The sequence below is a fragment of the Capsicum annuum genome, chromosome 6, assembly GCF_002878395.1.
Source record: "Capsicum annuum cultivar UCD-10X-F1 chromosome 6, UCD10Xv1.1, whole genome shotgun sequence".
Classification (NCBI taxonomy): Eukaryota; Viridiplantae; Streptophyta; class Magnoliopsida; order Solanales; family Solanaceae; genus Capsicum; species Capsicum annuum.
The window spans coordinates 205,122,213-205,140,948 of NC_061116.1; the positions used below are offsets into that span (position 1 = coordinate 205,122,213).

An 18,736-nucleotide genomic window follows, 5' to 3' on the forward strand; every position below is an offset into this window, starting at 1 on the left:
TATATATATATATATATATATATATTTGTGCGTGTGTGCTGATACAGGTAATTAGACCCTTCTATATGCAACGAAGTGTTGTCCAAATTTTTGGTGACATGTAAGTGAAAGTACAGGTATTTGAACGGGTTCTCCCGGGCCTTCTCGGCTTCGGGTGCCAGTCCGGCCCGATGAAATTTTGGGGCGTGACATCTTAATATAGTGTGAGTTGTAGCACTATCAAGAAGACACATATCTCCATTACTCATCTTGAATCCAGTTGAAGATTGGAGAAATTTTATTATCTTCACAAAATAAAAATACATGATAAGAAAAGTGAAATCTCACAATCTTACAATAAAACTTAAATACTTATTATTTTCTCTTGAAATGTAAAAACAACATAATGGAAAAACATGCTAAAAACAACATAATAAAAGAACATTATTTATTTCCCCAATAACTTGATCAAGATTTAGTTTTGGTCTCCAAAGAAGTCTTCAGCTTCCAAATGAGTTATATCATCAAAGCCATCAAAATTATCATCTTTCAAGATCGAGTTTGCCTCAACATTGTCATTATATTTTTGTGAAGGTCCCGCCTCATCATCATTTTTGAAAGTCAAATGTGACTCAATTCGGGCATCCGATTTCATTTCTCTTTCTTTTGCAAGATTCTTGATAAAGCCTAGCAAAATGCTTAGACGCTCGACATTCATTCTTCTAGTGGCCTTTCATGCCACAATGATGAAAATTACCTCTTGAAGGATTGTTTTGGGGACCCATTTGGTTCTTCTTTCTTTGGTTACCACCACCTCGATGACTATTATATTATCCCCTGTCATTGTCACGTCCACGCATATTATTATGACCTCGATCTTGCCGTCTTTCAGGCTGGCCATGTGCTTGTACCCCATTTACTTTCGGTAGTAAAGAAGCTCCAGTGGGACGGACTTCATGATTTTTCATCAAAAGGGCATTATGTAGCTTAGCCACTAGAAGGTATAAGATCAATTCAAAATACTTCTGAAAGCCCTTTTCACGGTATTGTCGCTGCAATATCATATTTAAGGCATGAAAAGTAGTTAGTATTTTTTTCATCATGTCCTCATCATTTATAGTTTCCCCACATAATTTCAATTGGGAAACAATCTTGAATACAACGGAATTATATTCAACAACGGTTTTAAAGTCTTGAAACCGTAACTGCATCCACTCATAACAAGCTCTAGGCAGTACTGTAGCCTTTAGGTGGTCATACCTTCCCTTCAAATCAATCCGCAATTCAAGTGGATCTTTCACAGTAAAGTATTCAACCTTCAGTCCTTCATCCAGATGATGACGAAGGAAAATCATAGCCTTGGCCTTGTCCTGACTCGACGCTGCATTATTCGGGGTAATAGTAGCACTAAGACCCTTAGCAGCTAGGTGAATCTCAGCGTCGAGAACCCATGACAAGTAATTTTTTCGAAGATGTCAAGTTCCACAAACTCAAGCTTCGACAAGTTTGACATGATGAAAACTATCATAAAACTAATGAAGTTAGACAACAATACAATAACATAAAAATATTTTTTTCATATGTAACTTTAACGTTAAAAACAAAACTTTGATAAAAGAAAAATAACAAACTACAATATTCAAGACAAGTAAGTTGATTATACCTGACGGATTGAAAACTTAAAAAAGAGTAGAGTCGTGCTGATAACGTGTCGTAAATAAATATTCTGAAATATAATAAAATGAAAGGGGAGGGGAGAGAGACTTATAGATATAAGAGAATATTTTATTTTCTTCTACTTTGGTGTGTCTTACAATGTAGCATACAATGCCTTTTATAGGCAAGAATATGTGAAATAAGTGTACTATGTGAAATACATAAACTTTACATCCTACAATTGTATGTGTAGTATGTGAAGTTACAATAGTGTAGTACATGAACACAGAGGTGAACCCAAGATTTGAGCTTGATGGGTGCACCTTTATATTTAAACAAAATAATTAATGGTGTCAAAGATCGACATACAATTCTTTGAAAATCTAATATTATTGAATATCATTAATTTGGTTTAATACGACAAAAGTGTGCTATTCACCGTACTTGAATTCGATGCACCATTATATTTTCAACAATAATAGAATGTTTTTGGAAAATAGAAAATTCGAGAGAGTTGTTTGCTAGATGGTTGCTAGTTGCTACAAGAAAACGTTAGAATTAAGTCTATTTCAAACATTAAATTGCTAATTTTTTTACCAAAAATAAGTCGATGATTAAAAGATAAAAATAAAATAAACATTATATAGTATAAGATAGGGAGAATCTACCTTTTAAAGTTTGAAGGAAGCTTGTATTTTTGGAATAAAATTAAAATACATAAATATTGTGTGTCTCTGTTTATATATAGATACTCTCTCCATCCCATTTTACTCATCCCAATTTGATATTACACATTGATTAGAAAAAATAATTAATAACATGGCTACTTTACCATAGTACTACTATTACCCTTATTAAATAATGTTTATATTTTAATTTAGAGAAAAAAATAATTAATACTAAGAGTAAAAAAGGAAAAAGAAAATTATTTTGTCTTGATTAATGAAAAATGACAAGTAAAATGAGAAATCAAACTAGAAAATTTGGGACGAATAAAATAGGACAGAGGAGTAATAGATGGAAAATTTAAAATATAATGTTGTCGAAAAGGGAAGAAAACTGATAAGCAATAAAACAATTGTTGTTGGTGGGTATCGAACCCATCAACCATCTCACCAACCGAATCTATTATCTTATAAGGTGCACAACATATATTTATATAAATTTTCTAATATATATACAGCTATACACACTATATATATATAGTATACGGTATTTTTCTCAAGACTACCCTAATCTCAATCACACTATATATATAGTATACAGTGTTTTTCTCAAGACTACCCTAATCTCAATGTAGCTCCGCCTCTCCATGAACATCCACCAAATACATTGTTTACAATAGAATAAACTACTCCCTCCGTCTCCTATGTTAATTAAAATAAAATTTGGCTAGAGTATTTTTCAAGATGCCTATAAAAAATAAACACAAATAAATTGAACAAATGAGGTGGAGTACCACTGATATTTGTACTTTTTGTCCACCCGCCCCCCGCACCCCCCCCCCCCATAAAAAATAAACAAATACAAAAACGAGGAAGGACTCCTTCCACTCATCCAAACTTGTACAGCTTTTATCCAACCCATGGCCATTAGCCAATGCATCGCCTTTCTTTTTTAACACCCCGATTTATCACCACCATTCCATTATCACTTTGCACATCCGCCATATCCACAACTCACAATAACTCCATGGAAGTTGAAGTCAAACTCCGTTTACCTAACGCCGTTACTCACCAACGCTTCTCTTCACTTCTCTCCCCTTACCATCTCAAAACATACCTCCAAGAGAACGTCTTCTTTGACGGCGCCAACTCCGAACTCTCCTCCAATCTCTCCGTCCTCCGTCTCCGCTTCTACGATCTCGACGTCCAGTGCGTTGTGTCCCTCAAGGCTAAACCCGTCATTTCAAACGGAGTGAGTCGCGTTGAAGAAGATGAAGAATCCATTGACCCTTCCATCGCCCGCGCTTGTGTTGCGGAGCCGTGGAGGTTACTGTTGATCGATTCTTCAAGGATAATGCGGAGGGTGAGGGAGGAGTATGGGATTGGGGAGAAGGGATTGGTTTGTTTGGGCGGGTTTAGGAATGTGAGAGCGGTGTATGAGTGGAACGGGTTGAAATTGGAGCTTGATGAAACGAACTATGACTTCGGAAATAATTATGAGATTGAATGTGAGAGTTGTGATCCTGAAAGAGCTAAGCATTTGCTGGAGGAGTTTCTCAACAGTCATGGCATTCCTTATTCGTATTCTAGTGTTTCTAAATTTGCCATTTTCCGCTCTGGAAAATTGCCTCAGTAGGTAAATACTAGTAACAATGTCGTGCAGAAACTCTGAAGTAATTCGTTTTTCTATTTGCCGCAGAATCTGCTCTGAATTGCTCGTATTGTGCAATTGAGAAAACATTGTATTGCTATCCAGGAACTTAAAATTTATTTGAAACAAAACTTAGGCTTGTTATGGTAATTGATTATGAATGCTGCAACAGGGGCATTTTTGGTTAGGCAAAAACATTTTCGGATCGAACTATTAACACCAGAGGCATTTTTGTTTAATTTCGCATACTTTTTAGGATATTTTTTACCCTTCTCCGTTTTAAAAATGTAAAACGTTGTCCTCTGCAGAAGCTGATATATGCAATTGTCATTCCTCAAGCTTAAGCTTCAATGTGTTTCCTTCTCCAAGTAGACTCTTTACTAATTGATTTTGAATGTAGCAACTCCTAACGGCGAATACCACACCATACTAGCCGATGATATTAAACGAGGTTGAATACTGATTAAGTGTAGCACCGGTCTATATACTGTATTGTAGACATGTTCTTTATGCTGGAAATATCTGGGGAGTGACCTTCGAGTGGTTTTATCAAGTGAAAAAAAAGATCTATGGTGCGACTCAAATGGTATAACCTTCCACAGGTGCACAAATCAGTGGAATGAAGATGAATATGTTCAATACAACATGAATAGTAAGAGAGAAGATGATGTTACACGGCGTTAAGAACCAGTCTTGGACAAAAAGAATTCCTAATGCAGCAACTTCAACCGTTTGTTGAAATCCATTGTCGTTCACTGATTCTTATTACCATAGCAGAGTTCTTGTTCTGGGGTTCCCTGAGGACCAAATTGAAAGTTAGTTCAATGTGGAGTCACCAAAGTCTAGGTTTACAAAACCTGTCATGAAACTCACTAGAGCTGCACTAGAAATTTATAAACTAACAACAAGAAAAGCCATTCCAAGAGCTAGAACTTTTTAATAGATTAGCGAGGAAAATAAACAAGAAAAATTATCTTCATCATAGAATCTGTCAAATGAATCATTTCTATTAACCAATGCTCAATTCTGTGGAGTGTGGTATGATGTTCTCATTTTGTCCTCTTATATAGTGGTTGATTATCCTCTTCCTCTTCATCGTCGTCATCCTCCTCCTCCTCATCGTCATCTTCATTGTCATCTTCATCATCATCTTCATCATGGGAATCATCATCACCCCCTCCATTTGCCCTAGCATCATCTTCGTCAGACTCTTCGTCGTCGTCATCATCACTTCCTTCTTCATCTTCATCTTCATCATCGTCTTCTTCATCATCGGTGTTCTCATATTCATCAGTATCACTTGAATCCTTGGGTTCATTATCTGGCACCGTAGCTCCTTTAAGCTCACCAAAAGGAAACCTATAATATGATTTGGGCATCAAATGGACACTCTTCAAACTCACAGGCAGACATACAATAAGGAATATAAATTGAACAAGGAAGATCGGAATTTTTCAGTACCTCCTCTCTACTCCAACAAGGTCCGGGTACAAGCATAGAAGTTCAATCTGAAAAAATGGCATATGGCATCTGATTTAGCACATATTTATCAATGAAAGGAAATACAAACTAGTCATTAAGCAGCAGCTACAACAACAATAAAGCAAGTTGACTCCAAACATTTTACATTTATATTCCGAGAAATTTCCAAAGCTTCTTTAATTCCGTTATTTCCTTTTGCATACTAGTTACTACTTTGAATTGTTTTTCTTTCGGACGAGGGTCTATTGGAAACAGTCTCTCTAGTTCCGAGTTACGGGTAATGTGTATACTCTGCCCCCCTCAGACCTCATTCTGTGACATTACACTGGTAAGTTGTTGTAAACGTCACTTGACAATAGCATAAAGTATATACATACACACACACATATATATATATTTGTATCCCCTTGACATTTTGATATGTTTACTTTCTTATATTTTGAATTTTCCTAATGAAAATCCGACTCTGTCACTGATTGTAACAGATAGAGCTTTGATAACAACACAGAGCTAATGTGGATGGAAAAAAGATTCAATGACGCAATGCAAGAAAAGAAGTTCCAGTTCCTCACCACTTAAACTAAAAATGGCATTAAGAGAAAGGTATAAAAGTTAAAGGGGTAAGAATGTACCATGAAGAGAAGAGAAAGAAGAGATTTTTGAGCTGCCAAAGCAGTTTCAAGCATCACTGAGCAAATCATTCTCTGCAAATCCACATTGGTGATGGTGGAAAGTATCTCCACATCCATTGAATACCTTAGAAAGATTCAGAGTTGAGAAGTTAGTTGAGGGTTTCTCAATGGTGGTTAGGAGGGGAAGCTGTTTTTAGGGTTTTAAGGCATACCTTTTGTTTTTTTGTCCAAAACTGGACCTTTCATTTTAAAAGGAAAACAAGAAAAACAAACCATGTGACCAAATCCTACTTGTCCCCTCAACTGTACTCCAAGTAGATCTAAAAGATATAGTAGAAGATAATAGTCCTCATATTGGCACCCTCGCGTACGTAGTTCGGTGGGAGGAATAAAAATAACTAATTTCAGAATTAATTTAGAAGAAGAGTTTATTTCATGTTGGTTGCAACAAAATGCATGGGATAACTCATCTTGTGATTGTAGTGTTTTTCTTATCCCTTCTTGAGGGTAGGCATAACTACTCCTAGAATAGCTAATCTCGAAATTAATAATTTCAAAATAACTTGTTTTCCAATTAAATGACCCCTGAGTGTGGCCTAACAGTCAATGACTTGGGTTGAGCATCATGAGATCTCAAGTTCAATTCTCAGTTGCTGGTGGGAGGTGATAGTTGAGGTGCGTGCAAGTTAACCCGAACACCACGGTTATGGCTCCCGGGAAGAACCATCCTTTGAAATTAATTTACTGTCAATAATGTTGAGTACATCTTTAGTTGAATTTTAAGTTGAGGAAAAAATCAGGTGTGGAAGGGTGATTTTATAGTAAGTCTCTTCACTCTTGATTACTCCACAAAATTAAAGATCATATTTTGCTCCAAGTAGTTTGTTTGTTTTTCTTTTTCCTACATTTTGATGAAAAATGTAAAAACAATTTTGGCCTTCCAAATTAAATTATTTTGCAGAAATATGTTTTTGTTTGTGACCAAAAATCCAAAGGGAACATTGCTTTTTTCACATGGGTAACAGTAAAATTTGATTCCAGCTTTTGCTGGTCCGTGAACTATTTTTCTCAAATTCCAAGCTCAAATAATAACTGCAAAGCAGATGTTGTAAAAAGGAACAAACAATTGTCAAATTATTGTACTTTTAGAGCATAGTTGTTTGTTGGGATCTTTCAAGGAATCACATGATAACAATAGTATTAACCCCTCTGATTAGCTTCAAAAGGAACATTATGTATGTCAAGAACCCATCAAACATCTTTTCATTATATTTAGTAAGAAATTTCTGGCTGTCCATTTTTGTAGTCGTAGTATTATTCTTGTTTCTTGATCTTTGATCTTTGTTACTGTATTTTGTTTCGTATAGTTTGATAATAGTAGTATTTTGTTGTAGTATTGTTCTGTTATTATATGTTGTTTCTTTTATTTCTAGTACTTTTTGCATAGACTATTTTTATCTTAAAACCAAAGGTCTATCGAAAACAGTTGTTCTACGTCTGAGGTAAATATTAAGTCTACATACATTATATCCTCCCTAGATCCCATTTTGAATGATTACACTGAATATGTTGTTGTTGGTGAGAAATTATTTAGAGGTCATCAACGGGAACACTTGTGTTCAAGCTTTTCTGCCCCACTCCAAACTAATATTGATTCAGGATTTCAACTCAGTGAGTGCAATGTACCACCGTTATATTCACTTAGTATGCACATATTACAACTTAATTAATTGACGGAGTATAGTAAACATCCACATCGATGTTAGTAACATGTACATTGGAAATTAGTAAGCATGATGGCACGCAAAACCTGACTTTGCAAATTAATTTTAATCAACTCTCATTAACAATAACATATGCATAATCAAACCTATACTTTTGTCCTTTTCGAGAAAGCAGATCCTCAGTCAAAGATCTGGAAAAAGCTTTGTTCCATTCACGTAAACTGCATTCCTAACCGACAAATTCTTGGAGGGAAAAATTAATACACAACTTTTGCTTATAGTTTTGCAGTTTGCACTCAAGGATTTAGCCTAACCGTAAATGATGTGCGATGAAAATCATAAGAGATCAAGATTTAAATCCCAGCAGAGACAAAAGGCTAGGTGATTCTTCTCATCTATTGAAACCTTAGTCAGTAAAGTTATGTGATGCAGTGCTAGTTGAAGTTAGCAAGTAACCGCTGAAATAGTCAACATGCACCTTTATTAAGAAATTATTGCTTAGAGATTAATTAGATGTCTAAATATACTAGAAAAGGTTCTCCTTGCATTTTGGAACGACAAATCCATTGAACAAAGGCAAAGGTAAAAGCAAAAGCATAGTAAAGCTAGTGGAACGGGGAAAATGGGTGTCCCCATGTATCCAAAGCTTTTTCCATGCCGTGATTGATGGCAAATATGAATCCAAGATTTCTTATTTTTCACTCTTTTTTGAAGTGTCACCATTGACATTTGCCCAATTTGGGAGGGAACAAAGATGGCCATGATGAGTTTAGACCCCACAAACCATATGCAATAATCCCCTCTTTTTCTTTTTAGTCATTCTCAAGTTTCCACTACCACTCATCAAAGCAAAGCCACACATAACACGCACACACATTGAGGGACCAAAAAAGCAAAGTCCAATTTCTCAACATTTCATTAGCCTTTAACTTTTCCTTTTTCCTTATAAATACCTTCAGACACCTCTATTTTCCTTTCAAGAATACAAGAAAAACCAATGGATTGGTTTTCTTGGCTGTCCAAGACAGAGCTAGAGCCATCTCTTGTTTACGAATATGGCTTAGCATTTGCTCATAACGAGCTAGAACAAGACGATATCGCGTACTTCAACCATGAGTTCCTCCAAAGCATGGGCATTTCTATTGCCAAACACAGGCTAGAAATCCTCAAACTTGCCAAGAAAGAAAGAGGAAATGTTCCAGATTCAATGTCAAAGTTTCTCCTTGCGATGAAACGCACCAAGAAACGTTTCTCCAAGTATTTTAGGATGTGGATTCGTCGCGAAGAATCAGCACTTGCACTTGTGTCAAGAAGAAGTTATAGTTCAAGAATTTGGAAGAGAACAAACATGATGAAGAGGAACAAGAGTGTTGTGGCACCAGCAAAGCAGCATAGTACATTGCTGCTGACAAATGGTAGTCCAAAATTTATGTCATCAAGAATTAATAGCTTTTCGAGTCCAATGGTTCATGATCTTCGTGGTGATCATGAGAAAATGGAAGTTGATTATGGCGACTACTGGGGGTCTTCTGTAGCTGAAGAGATCAAGTGGGATTCAATGTTTCAGAATTTGAAACCAACTTGAACTTGTCTTGTGTTTTGTTTATGTAGTTTAACTTTGATTGGTGAGAGATGATTTTTTGGTTCTTCCACCAATCTATTTTTTTTTTGTTTTTTGGGAATTTTTCAAGATTTGGTTTGGGTGTTTTAATTAGTGCTTTTGTGTTAGTGGTGGGGGATAAAAGCAGAAATCCACTGATTATGTGTTGATATGATGAGGATCTGTATTAGTAATGAGATTCTCTCCATGATTTTGCATGTTTATTACCATCTTTTATCCAATTTAAGCTATCAAAGACGATTGGGCCAAACTGCCACGTGTCCCCCTTTGATTCCATCTGCAAATATTAATAATGGAAACATTAGTATGAAGGGAGGGTTTGGGGGGATGCGCCAATGAGAAGCCATTAACAACAAATGTAGCATAATCCCGTAAGTGGGGTACGAGGAGAATAAGATATAACCAACGTCTATTCTGTTTTAGATTGACCCTTGACGATCCTCCACTGTTTTAGATTGACCCTTGACGATCCTCCACCTTTGTCCGAATTTGAAACCGGCATTGTAACCTCCACCTTTGTCCGAATTTGAAACCGGCATTGTAACCGAGCTCACACAGACCAGAGTATGAAGCCATTACATATTAAACCAAAATTTTCTCAACTGCGAAATTTGTACAGAAACACAATGATGGAGGGAGAGTTTGGTAGTACATTTCTTGAAACTACTCATAAGTTCCAAGAAAAGAGGGACAAACGTTTAAAAGCTCTCTTTGATTTGTGAACTACAAAGTTAATCCCATACGCATAAGACTGGGAAACAGGGGGAAATAAAAGATGAAACTGAGAAAGTGAATTATCCAGCAAAACATATTCTTGTATAGATAGTGTATCAAAAATTCCGCAGAATTAGAACAAAAATCAGTCGTTAAGAAAGTAATGGTACAATTGAAAGTTTTGGATTCGATTTCTAAATCGCCAAAATGCAGAAAAATATAAAAAGGATCAAAATGAATCATCAGTAGCTGCGACCCCAGTATGTCCATTTCTTAGCGGGTTTACCAGAGGCAAAACATAATGTACCTACAATGAGGTGAAGAGAACACGGTTAAATGACATGGCAGTAATATTCAATTTTGAATTAACAGTACCGCCATAGAAAGAGTAAAATAGACAAGTTCAAATACATGCATTGGCAATGCTATTTTAACTTTGATGTGGGAAATAGTTATACATAATGCAAGAACAAAATAGTACCTTCAGGCAGCTCAGGCTGGTCAAATGGAGAACAAAGAGTCTTCGCTGCACCCATCTCTCCTTTCGTGCGCGTCTTTACATCTTTTTCAACATCCTATGAGAAAGTATCAAAGTTCATATGAAAACAAATTCAAGCAGGAAATGGCAAGTTAGCTGAGAATAAATTGATCATCTCAATTCCAGAGGAACATGCATCACGGATAACAAACATACGATGCATATTATTATCACAAGAGATGGAGAACCTGCTCTCACCATGAAACAAAGTGCTCTGGAAGAATTTATCAGAATAAGTTTGTTCTCATTTTCATTAATTTTTTGGCTGGAACGGGAGGTGGCAACTTTAACAGGATAGCTAAAACATGCTGCAACTAGCAGTGTCTTTCCTTGTTTCGATAAAAGTGAGTACATTATTTGTCCAAACCAAACATAGGAGCATCCATGTTTCATTAGTTATTCTGAATAATGCAAATGAGTGTTTTTAATCAAGAACGGAAGTGATTTCTTTAAGATTGTTAAGGTGTAACTCTAGTTAAAGCTTAAAGAGTTTTAAACCCCTTTACGCAAAAGAGGAAAATATGTGACCATATGCATAAGCAAACCGAGTTATCAAATCTAACAAATAAAGCATTAGTTGAATCTTTTTATTACTATGTCTTTTAGACAGGGATATATATAATCAGTAGATACTGGTGTTGCTAATGAGTCATTAATGCAATCCATTGAATTTTGAGACAGACTAATTGCCTGTTTGGCCAAACTTTTGGGGAAAAATAAGAGCCTTTGGGTAGTAGCAAAAGCTAAAAGAACAGTTTTTACCTAGAAAACTCATTTCGAACATTGGTCAAGCACAAAGTACTACTCTAATATGGCAAAAACGCAAATTAATTAACCAAACACAAATGCACTATTCAAAGTACTTTTTTCGGAAAGCACTTCTGACTTTTCAAAATACACTGATTTTGAAAGCTTGGCCAAATGGGCTATAAATCAACCCTACCAATATGTGACATTTCAAGATCAAAAATTGTCTGATGCAGTTTTCTTAAAGAAAAATACCCTATGTTTACCCGCCCAAATTGAGGAGGAAATTAAAAGATTCATCTCATATGCAACGAGTTTGATAGGATTTTACCTCCTCATCACACCAAGGAGCCAAGATCAATTTCTTTTGGTTCAATGCTTCTGTAAATTCATCCCAGGTCTTCACAACCTGAACACAAGCTTCCCGCTTTTGTTTTGCTGTTTCAAATAGATTTTGTTGGATAGAATCAAGCACATCTTTTACTTGTTCGACTAAGTTTGCCACAGGAATATCAGTTTTGGCTCCATTGTCACGTCGAACAGCTCGTACCTGGGAAAGTTATTTCAGAGTTTTGGATTAAAAAAACATAAAAACAAAGTACAGCATTATATTTGGCTGCTTTCAGAAAACAAAAATTTAACACCATACACAACAACATTTCTAATTTTTGTTTCCATGAACAACAGACTAAGTAAAAAGTAAACTATAATTATTACCTGGTTATTTGCAAGATCTTTTGGTCCTATTTCAATCCTAAGAGGAACCCCCTTCATTTCCCAGTGAGAATATTTCCAGCCAGGCGAGTAGTTGTCTCTGAAGTCAGCCTCAGCACGAATACCTGACTCATTCAAGCTTTTAACAGTGGCAGCACAGGCATCATAGATTCCTTGAGTATTAGCATCCTTGTATGGCACGGGAATAACAACTACTTGTGTTGTTGCAACTTTAGGAGGTAAGACGAGGCCTTTATCATCTCCATGAGTCATGATCATCACACCAATCTGCCACAGTACCGGAAAAAGGAGGGAGAGTTAGATTGTCATCTGAATTATCAATAGAGAGTTGCTCAGTGGCATGGAATGCCCACCGTTCTGGTAGTATAGGCCCAGGAATTCTGCCAAACCATAGCCTTCTCTCCCTTCTCGTTTTCAAAATTTATCTCAAACATCTTTGCAAAATTCTGGCCTAAACAATGTGAAGTTGCACCTTGGATACCACGGCCAGTATTAGGGATAAAAGCCTAGCAAACAAAGCCAAGAACAATGTAAAACAATGACTGATTAGAACAATTTCACCAGCAATAAAAGAAACTGCCAGATAAAGTCCCTGACAGAAGTATCTTCTTCTATACCTCTACTGTAGTCGTATAGAGTCCTCCAGCGAACTTCTCAAGCTCACTTTTCTTTCCCTTACTAACTGGAACAGCTAGGAATTCTTCATATATGCGTCTATACAGCTCCAAGATATCAAGAACCTGAAAAGATTGCCAGAACATTGTTAAAAGTACTAGTACAGATAGAATCTGAAACGTCAATTCTTGATCCCTTCAAGGATAAACCAAGACACCTCCATTTCAAGCAACATATTCTCATAAAAGCCCTTTAATACTACAGAATTTGCTTAGACAAGTATTGACGAGATCAAAAGAAAATCACCACACAAAGGATGGATAAGTCAGTGACACCAATTACGAATATTCAATGATGTTGGGAGAACGCTATGTGATAACAATCTCCAAGTACTTGACTACTTTCCAATCGCTGCAGTAACTTTTCAGCAACATCAAATATCAAAGGTATGTCATGGCTAAAGAACCACACAACTATACACCAATAAATAGGCAGGTGGAACTCGTATTTCCCAAAGTTCCGGCCATGACAAGGCCAACAGCAGTCGCAATTTCACACAAGATCAAATTTATCCATGAAACAAAGTCGATAACAGCCCCAATTTTGACAGAAAGAAGGACCACATAGATACATGAAAATGGCGTATTCGCATGTTGTGATATTCGTCCCTAATTCCACAAGTGATACTTTTCCATAATACAATTAAGTGAAACCTTTTTTTCACAAATTTACAGCTCGCATTTTCCTTTTGGATTATCCCAAGATCCTTCTCAAGTTAAAAGGGGTCCTTTCTTTCTTCCTTCCACAGTACAATTTTTCCTCCAATTTTGAACTTGAATGAAAATGTAATGCTTAACCCTCATTTGAAACTGAAACAAGAGCAAAGAATTTACATCCTTACTTTGCACCATTATCATCTTTTCTAGACAGCCAACAGGCACTGATGTCATGTCAAGACAGGTGAGCAAGCTGGTCCATGTATCTCGGACTAATTGTTAACTAAAATAGGATTTGCTTTTCCTAGAAAGTAGTGTCTTGTGGTGCTTCTTTGAGCTTAAAAAACTATAGTTCTCACACTTCTTCGCACCATCCCAAACAGAATAAGCAAATACCATTTTTGAATGATTAATATTAACTGAAAAGAATAGAAGAGATCCCATTCAACACTATGTCCAACAGTTCAAGAATGATAGAACCATAAGCCTCATTCTTTGATGCAAACAGATCCAGAAAGCTTAATTTTGCATCATATAACAACTGCAAAATAGGACAGAGGACGGAGTAGGAATAAACAGATAAATAATTTTCCAAATTACTAAATTTCAGTTAGCATCCAATGCTTTTGAGCTATGTACTACTCAGTATAGTAATTTTAAAGAAGCTCAAGAAAACGTTCAGTTTTGTCTAAAAAAAAAAAAATAAATGACTCAGTTGCACAATCTAACATATAACCAAATACCTCTTCATCTGCCTCCTCCTTAGTTGCAAAAGCAGTGTGTCCTTCTTGCCAGAGAAATTCACGGCTCCTAAGGAACACGTGCAAAAGGTGTTACACACGGCTGAAGAATGAATAGGTGGTTTATGTTTATAACGTATAAGATAACTATTAATAAGGAGCAGTGAAAGAAAGGAGTTAACAATTAGGTCCATCCTCCCCAGAAAGACTAAAACAAGTCTCCAAAAAAATGGTTGCAGTCCGAACATCAACTTTTCGATGAGAGACAGGCAAAAAAAGATTTAAAAAAAGGCTTGCAAACCTGATGAAGGGGGTGGGGTTGCTAAACTCCCATCGCACAACGTTGCACCACTGATTAAGTCTCAAGGGCAAGTCACGATGACCCCTTATCCACTTTGAGAAATAAGGATACATCACAGTTTCACTTGTTGGTCGAATTGCAATGGGCACCTCCAGATCAGACTCTCCAGATTTTGTAACCCAAGCAACCTGTAGAATGAAGACAACAGGTTGAGCAGAGTTAATGAACAAATGCTATACAATATTATATTGCTAAAGAGGATTCTACTAACTGACGACCATGATTGAAGTTACCGTTATTGAATTTAACACTAGAAGAAGTGCCTTACATCTAGGAATCATATATTGCTCAAAAAAAATCCCAACTCTAAGATGCCTTTTTAAAGGAGATCTAAGAGAATATAAAAGAGAAACTTCCTTTTTGCTTTTTACTATTATTTCTTGAACAGAGAAGAGTGGGAGCACCGGTTACAACTTACATATATTTGGAACCTATAACCCAATTTCACAAATCAAGCTGTCAGAAAATGGAAACAGAACATGGAGGTATGGAAGTAACACTTAAAGCCTCGCTGCTTCACAGAATGAAAAAAAACAAACTTGAGAGTACCAAAAGAGAGACAAGCCTCACCTCAGGAGCAAATCCCTCTACGTGGTCTTTTTCCTTTTGTAGAACAGCAGGGGACACAAAAAGAGGGAAGTAGGAGTTCTTTATCTTCATCTTCTTAATTTCAGCATCAAAAAAGGTCTGTAAACAGAGAATTAAGAATGCATTGTAAATGTAATGAAAAAGGATTGACAATGGTTTGAAATTGGTCCAAAAATAAGACAATCACGTAGAATCTCGAGGAAAACATTTCTTTTTCAAAAGAATTGTAAACATAGCTGACATTAAAAAGGAACTCAATCTGAATAAGGTCGACCAAATATTCATTTTGAGGAACAAACTTACTTGCAATATCTCCCAGATGGACATTGCCCATGGCCGTAAGATATAACAGCCAGAAATGTCATAGTACTCAATCATTTCACCACTAACAACCACCTACATTTATTAGTTAAGGAGAAAACAATATCATGATATGTTAATGAGAAGGAACTTGCAAATGAGATAAGACAGGAAGTACATAGAAAAAGCAGTAATCTTAACAAATGCATCATGCTAATGAGCAGACAAATACGAAAGTCACTGGTTATTGAAGGCATATATGAAATTGAGCTTTCGATTGTACTAGTTGATAGAGCACATTCCTTGAACCGGGGGTCTATCGGAAACAGCCTCTCTACCTACCAAGGTGGTAGGGTATGCATAGAATCTACCTTCCCCAGATCCAATTGTGACACTGGGTATGTTGTTGTTTGTTTGTTTTGTATGATAGAGCACATTCCATTTTCTTAAAAACTGGAGATGCAGGCAAGTTAAAACATAGCGAAGTATTATGTTCCCCATGTCTTAAATTTCCTTTTGCTACTCAGTATTTTCTCATTATGACTTCATTTGTATCCAGCAAAACTCATTTGGCAATAGAGACATTCTAATATATACAAAATCGAACTAGGAATTTTAACTGAGTATGTTAGTATAAAATAGGTAGGTTGTAACTTGTAAGCTCCTTGACACCAAAAAAAAGTATTATATAGAATAGGCCCATTACCTTTTAACTCACACAGAAAACATGAAAATCAAAAAGAAGCGGTACGACATAAGATAACAGAATTCCGGAAATGAAATTTCTTAAAGATCTGTGTTCTTTCCAACCCAATGATATGGTGGAGTTCAGTTTTTGATTCCAGTCTACAACTGTGATTTATATGTATTTTCACTATGTTTAGCATTCTTTTCAGGAAATGGCATTCAGTCCAACTTGTGCACACCTCAACTATTCTTCAAGGACCTGTTACCTCCCACCAGCAATTTTACTGGATAACTCTGTCCACCAAGTCTTACGCAAATTCTAATCTATGGTCCTAATTAAACATGCTACCTACACAACTTACTTCACTGGTTTAAGGAATGCTGGATAGCTATGTTGCTCGGACTCTTCAGAAATGTCATCGGGTATGTGTCGGATCCTTCAAAAGTAGTGTATATTTGGAGGATCCGACACGGGTACGACAACCATTTTGGAGAGTCCGAGCAACTTAGCTGGATAGTATGGTAGAAGATTGCTAGAAGTGTCTGGAAACTCATATTTCGACTCCTTTTTTGTACAAACCAAAATGAATTCAGAAGAACCTTGATACGTTTAATCTCTAATAGTCGAATATTTTGAGCTTACCTCAGAATACCATTCCCCAAAGTTCTCATCTTTCTTGTAAGAGAGACCAAGACCTGTCTCTTTCTTGACTTCTTTCTTTTTCCCATGAACTACCTCCTTCTTGCCTTCTTTCTTTTTTCCCTCTAAACAAAAGACAAGACAGATAATATTATTTGAAGTGCAGATTGAAAAAATGTAAAGAGTGAGAACAGCAAACTCGCATTAAAAGCAATCAACAAGCGAAAAATCACTTACTATCTGAATCTTTACCAGCCATGGCAGCAAACACCTCAAACCAAAGCTAAGAATGTTCCCTTCAAACTTCCAAGATACTATTTAACAGCAAAACAGGGAAACAAACAGACAAAATTCAACAAAGATCAACTTGCAGAAGCGGACAATTATCATCTTTTTTCCCTTTTTATTCTTAATTCAACTGAACAATCAATTCAACAATAGGAAAACTATGCATTCTTTTAATTGATGCATCAAAATTCATCCAGATCTACCTTGCAACAATTTCAACACTATAAAATACAGAGTCACTCAATTACATTAGAATCCCATACACATGAAAAATAGAAGCAGCTAAATGTGAACCGCCCTACATCAAAAGGTTTAAACTTTTTCCCATTTAAACAAGTATGACTTAAAATCATGACAAGGTAATACTCCAAAACAACATAATAACCTCAATATTGCACATAATGAAAAAAAAGAGCTACATAATGAAACATATAATACGGTTTCACATAATATACCACAAAAAAAACATGAAATTAGGTAAAGTAACAATTCTAATACAATGCACCCACGACAAAGAAAAGATAAATTGAAAAAAAAAAAAAAAAAAAACTGGAGATTACCAATCGAATAAAAAGAGATTGAGTACCTTTCAATGAGATGAAAACGACGTCGTAATGAGGAGGGTTTTGAGGAATGAAGCGGCGGCCTAATAACAGTAGAGAAAGAGAGAGTGTCAACGCAATGAAAGAGTGAAGAAAAATGCGACACTGCTCGCTCTATATCCAATTTGACCCAAAACGGTAGTGGGTAAATATGTTATATGCTGATTGATTTTCGTGAATGACAAAAATGGTCTCTTATCTTTTGTGTGAGGTTCTAAATGGTCCCTTAATTATAGTTTTAGTAATTTTGGTCCCTTTTGTTTTATACAATGAGCGTTTTAAGTCTCCTATATATATTTACCAAACTCATATGGTTAAATTGAAAGAAAGTCTCGAAGTAACCGGTTAAATTATGGTCATGCAACTTGAAGGTTATGATTCAGGTTGGAAAAATAACCTCTTTTAAAATGTACGATAAGGCTTCGTACAAAAGACTCTTGTAATTTGACCTTTGCTCGGACACAGCGTATAGCGAGCATTTGAGTACACTAAGTTATTCTTCTCTTCTTCTTCTTTTTCTGATGGTTAAATTTGATTGAAACTATGAAATAGAAAATATTTAACATGAGCTTACACTTGAAAGTATCTTTTTTTCTTTAGTTTATGATATGCTTAGCTTGGTCTGTTTCAAGAGTACGGTGTAATTTCTACTTCCTTTTGTTTAATTTTTGTGTCGAAGTGTAGTTTTCTACGTTGCCGTTTTAGATTTTCAACTGAACTTTTTGAATTTTTTCACAAAATCAGTAACATTTAATAAATCAAAGTTTGATAATATTAGAGAAAGATTTTAGGGAAATCTTAGTAGTTTAGTTGGTTAGTTACCTGAACTTCCACCTTGTTGGTAAGGGTTCGATTCCCCACATTGTAATTCCCTCCCCCATTATCCTTCCCCTACCCCCAATTTTATTTTATTTTTTAAAGAGAGATTTTAAAAAATGCCCATTTTTGATAAATTTAAAGGATCAAATTTGCTCAAATGATACTGAAAAAACTATTTTAAATTGGGGATCTTTCAAAAATAGCTACATTTTGCTGAAAAAACTTATCTTTCATAG

The 18,736-nt window shown here is 35.8% G+C and overlaps 5 protein-coding genes across 5 annotated transcripts; 2 read left to right on the top strand and 3 right to left on the bottom strand.

Annotated features, from left to right (window-relative positions):
* Positions 1-809: 809 nt before the first annotated feature.
* On the bottom strand, positions 810-1,334 carry LOC107873953. The gene has a single exon (XM_016720869.1). It carries the CDS (start codon positions 1,332-1,334, stop codon positions 810-812), a length of 525 nt encoding a protein of 174 aa, XP_016576355.1.
* Positions 1,335-3,041: 1,707 nt separating this feature from the next.
* Positions 3,042-4,101, top strand: LOC107876023 (triphosphate tunnel metalloenzyme 3). The gene has a single exon (XM_016722988.2). The coding sequence runs from the start codon at positions 3,235-3,237 to the stop codon at positions 3,934-3,936; it is 702 nt and encodes a 233-aa protein (XP_016578474.1). The 5' UTR covers positions 3,042-3,234; the 3' UTR covers positions 3,937-4,101.
* Positions 4,102-4,868: 767 nt separating this feature from the next.
* LOC107876024 (phosphopantothenoylcysteine decarboxylase subunit VHS3) lies at positions 4,869-6,309 on the bottom strand. The gene is made up of 3 exons (XM_016722989.2): positions 6,066-6,309; positions 5,413-5,459; positions 4,869-5,310 (listed from the first exon to the last, which is right to left on the bottom strand). Exons 1-3 carry the CDS (start codon positions 6,180-6,182, stop codon positions 5,001-5,003), a joined length of 474 nt encoding a protein of 157 aa, XP_016578475.1. The 5' UTR covers positions 6,183-6,309; the 3' UTR covers positions 4,869-5,000.
* A 1,982-nt stretch (positions 6,310-8,291) lies between these two features.
* On the top strand, positions 8,292-9,660 carry LOC107874773. The gene has a single exon (XM_016721517.2). It carries the CDS (start codon positions 8,787-8,789, stop codon positions 9,372-9,374), a length of 588 nt encoding a protein of 195 aa, XP_016577003.1. The 5' UTR covers positions 8,292-8,786; the 3' UTR covers positions 9,375-9,660.
* A 544-nt stretch (positions 9,661-10,204) lies between these two features.
* LOC107876022 (proline--tRNA ligase, cytoplasmic) lies at positions 10,205-17,822 on the bottom strand. The gene is made up of 13 exons (XM_016722987.2): positions 17,666-17,822; positions 17,029-17,105; positions 16,795-16,916; positions 15,468-15,560; positions 15,147-15,263; positions 14,517-14,704; positions 14,219-14,285; positions 12,762-12,884; positions 12,498-12,650; positions 12,127-12,411; positions 11,741-11,959; positions 10,606-10,699; positions 10,205-10,431 (listed from the first exon to the last, which is right to left on the bottom strand). Exons 2-13 carry the CDS (start codon positions 17,048-17,050, stop codon positions 10,367-10,369), a joined length of 1,548 nt encoding a protein of 515 aa, XP_016578473.1. The 5' UTR covers positions 17,051-17,105; positions 17,666-17,822; the 3' UTR covers positions 10,205-10,366.
* Between the last annotated feature and the right edge of the window lie 914 nt (positions 17,823-18,736).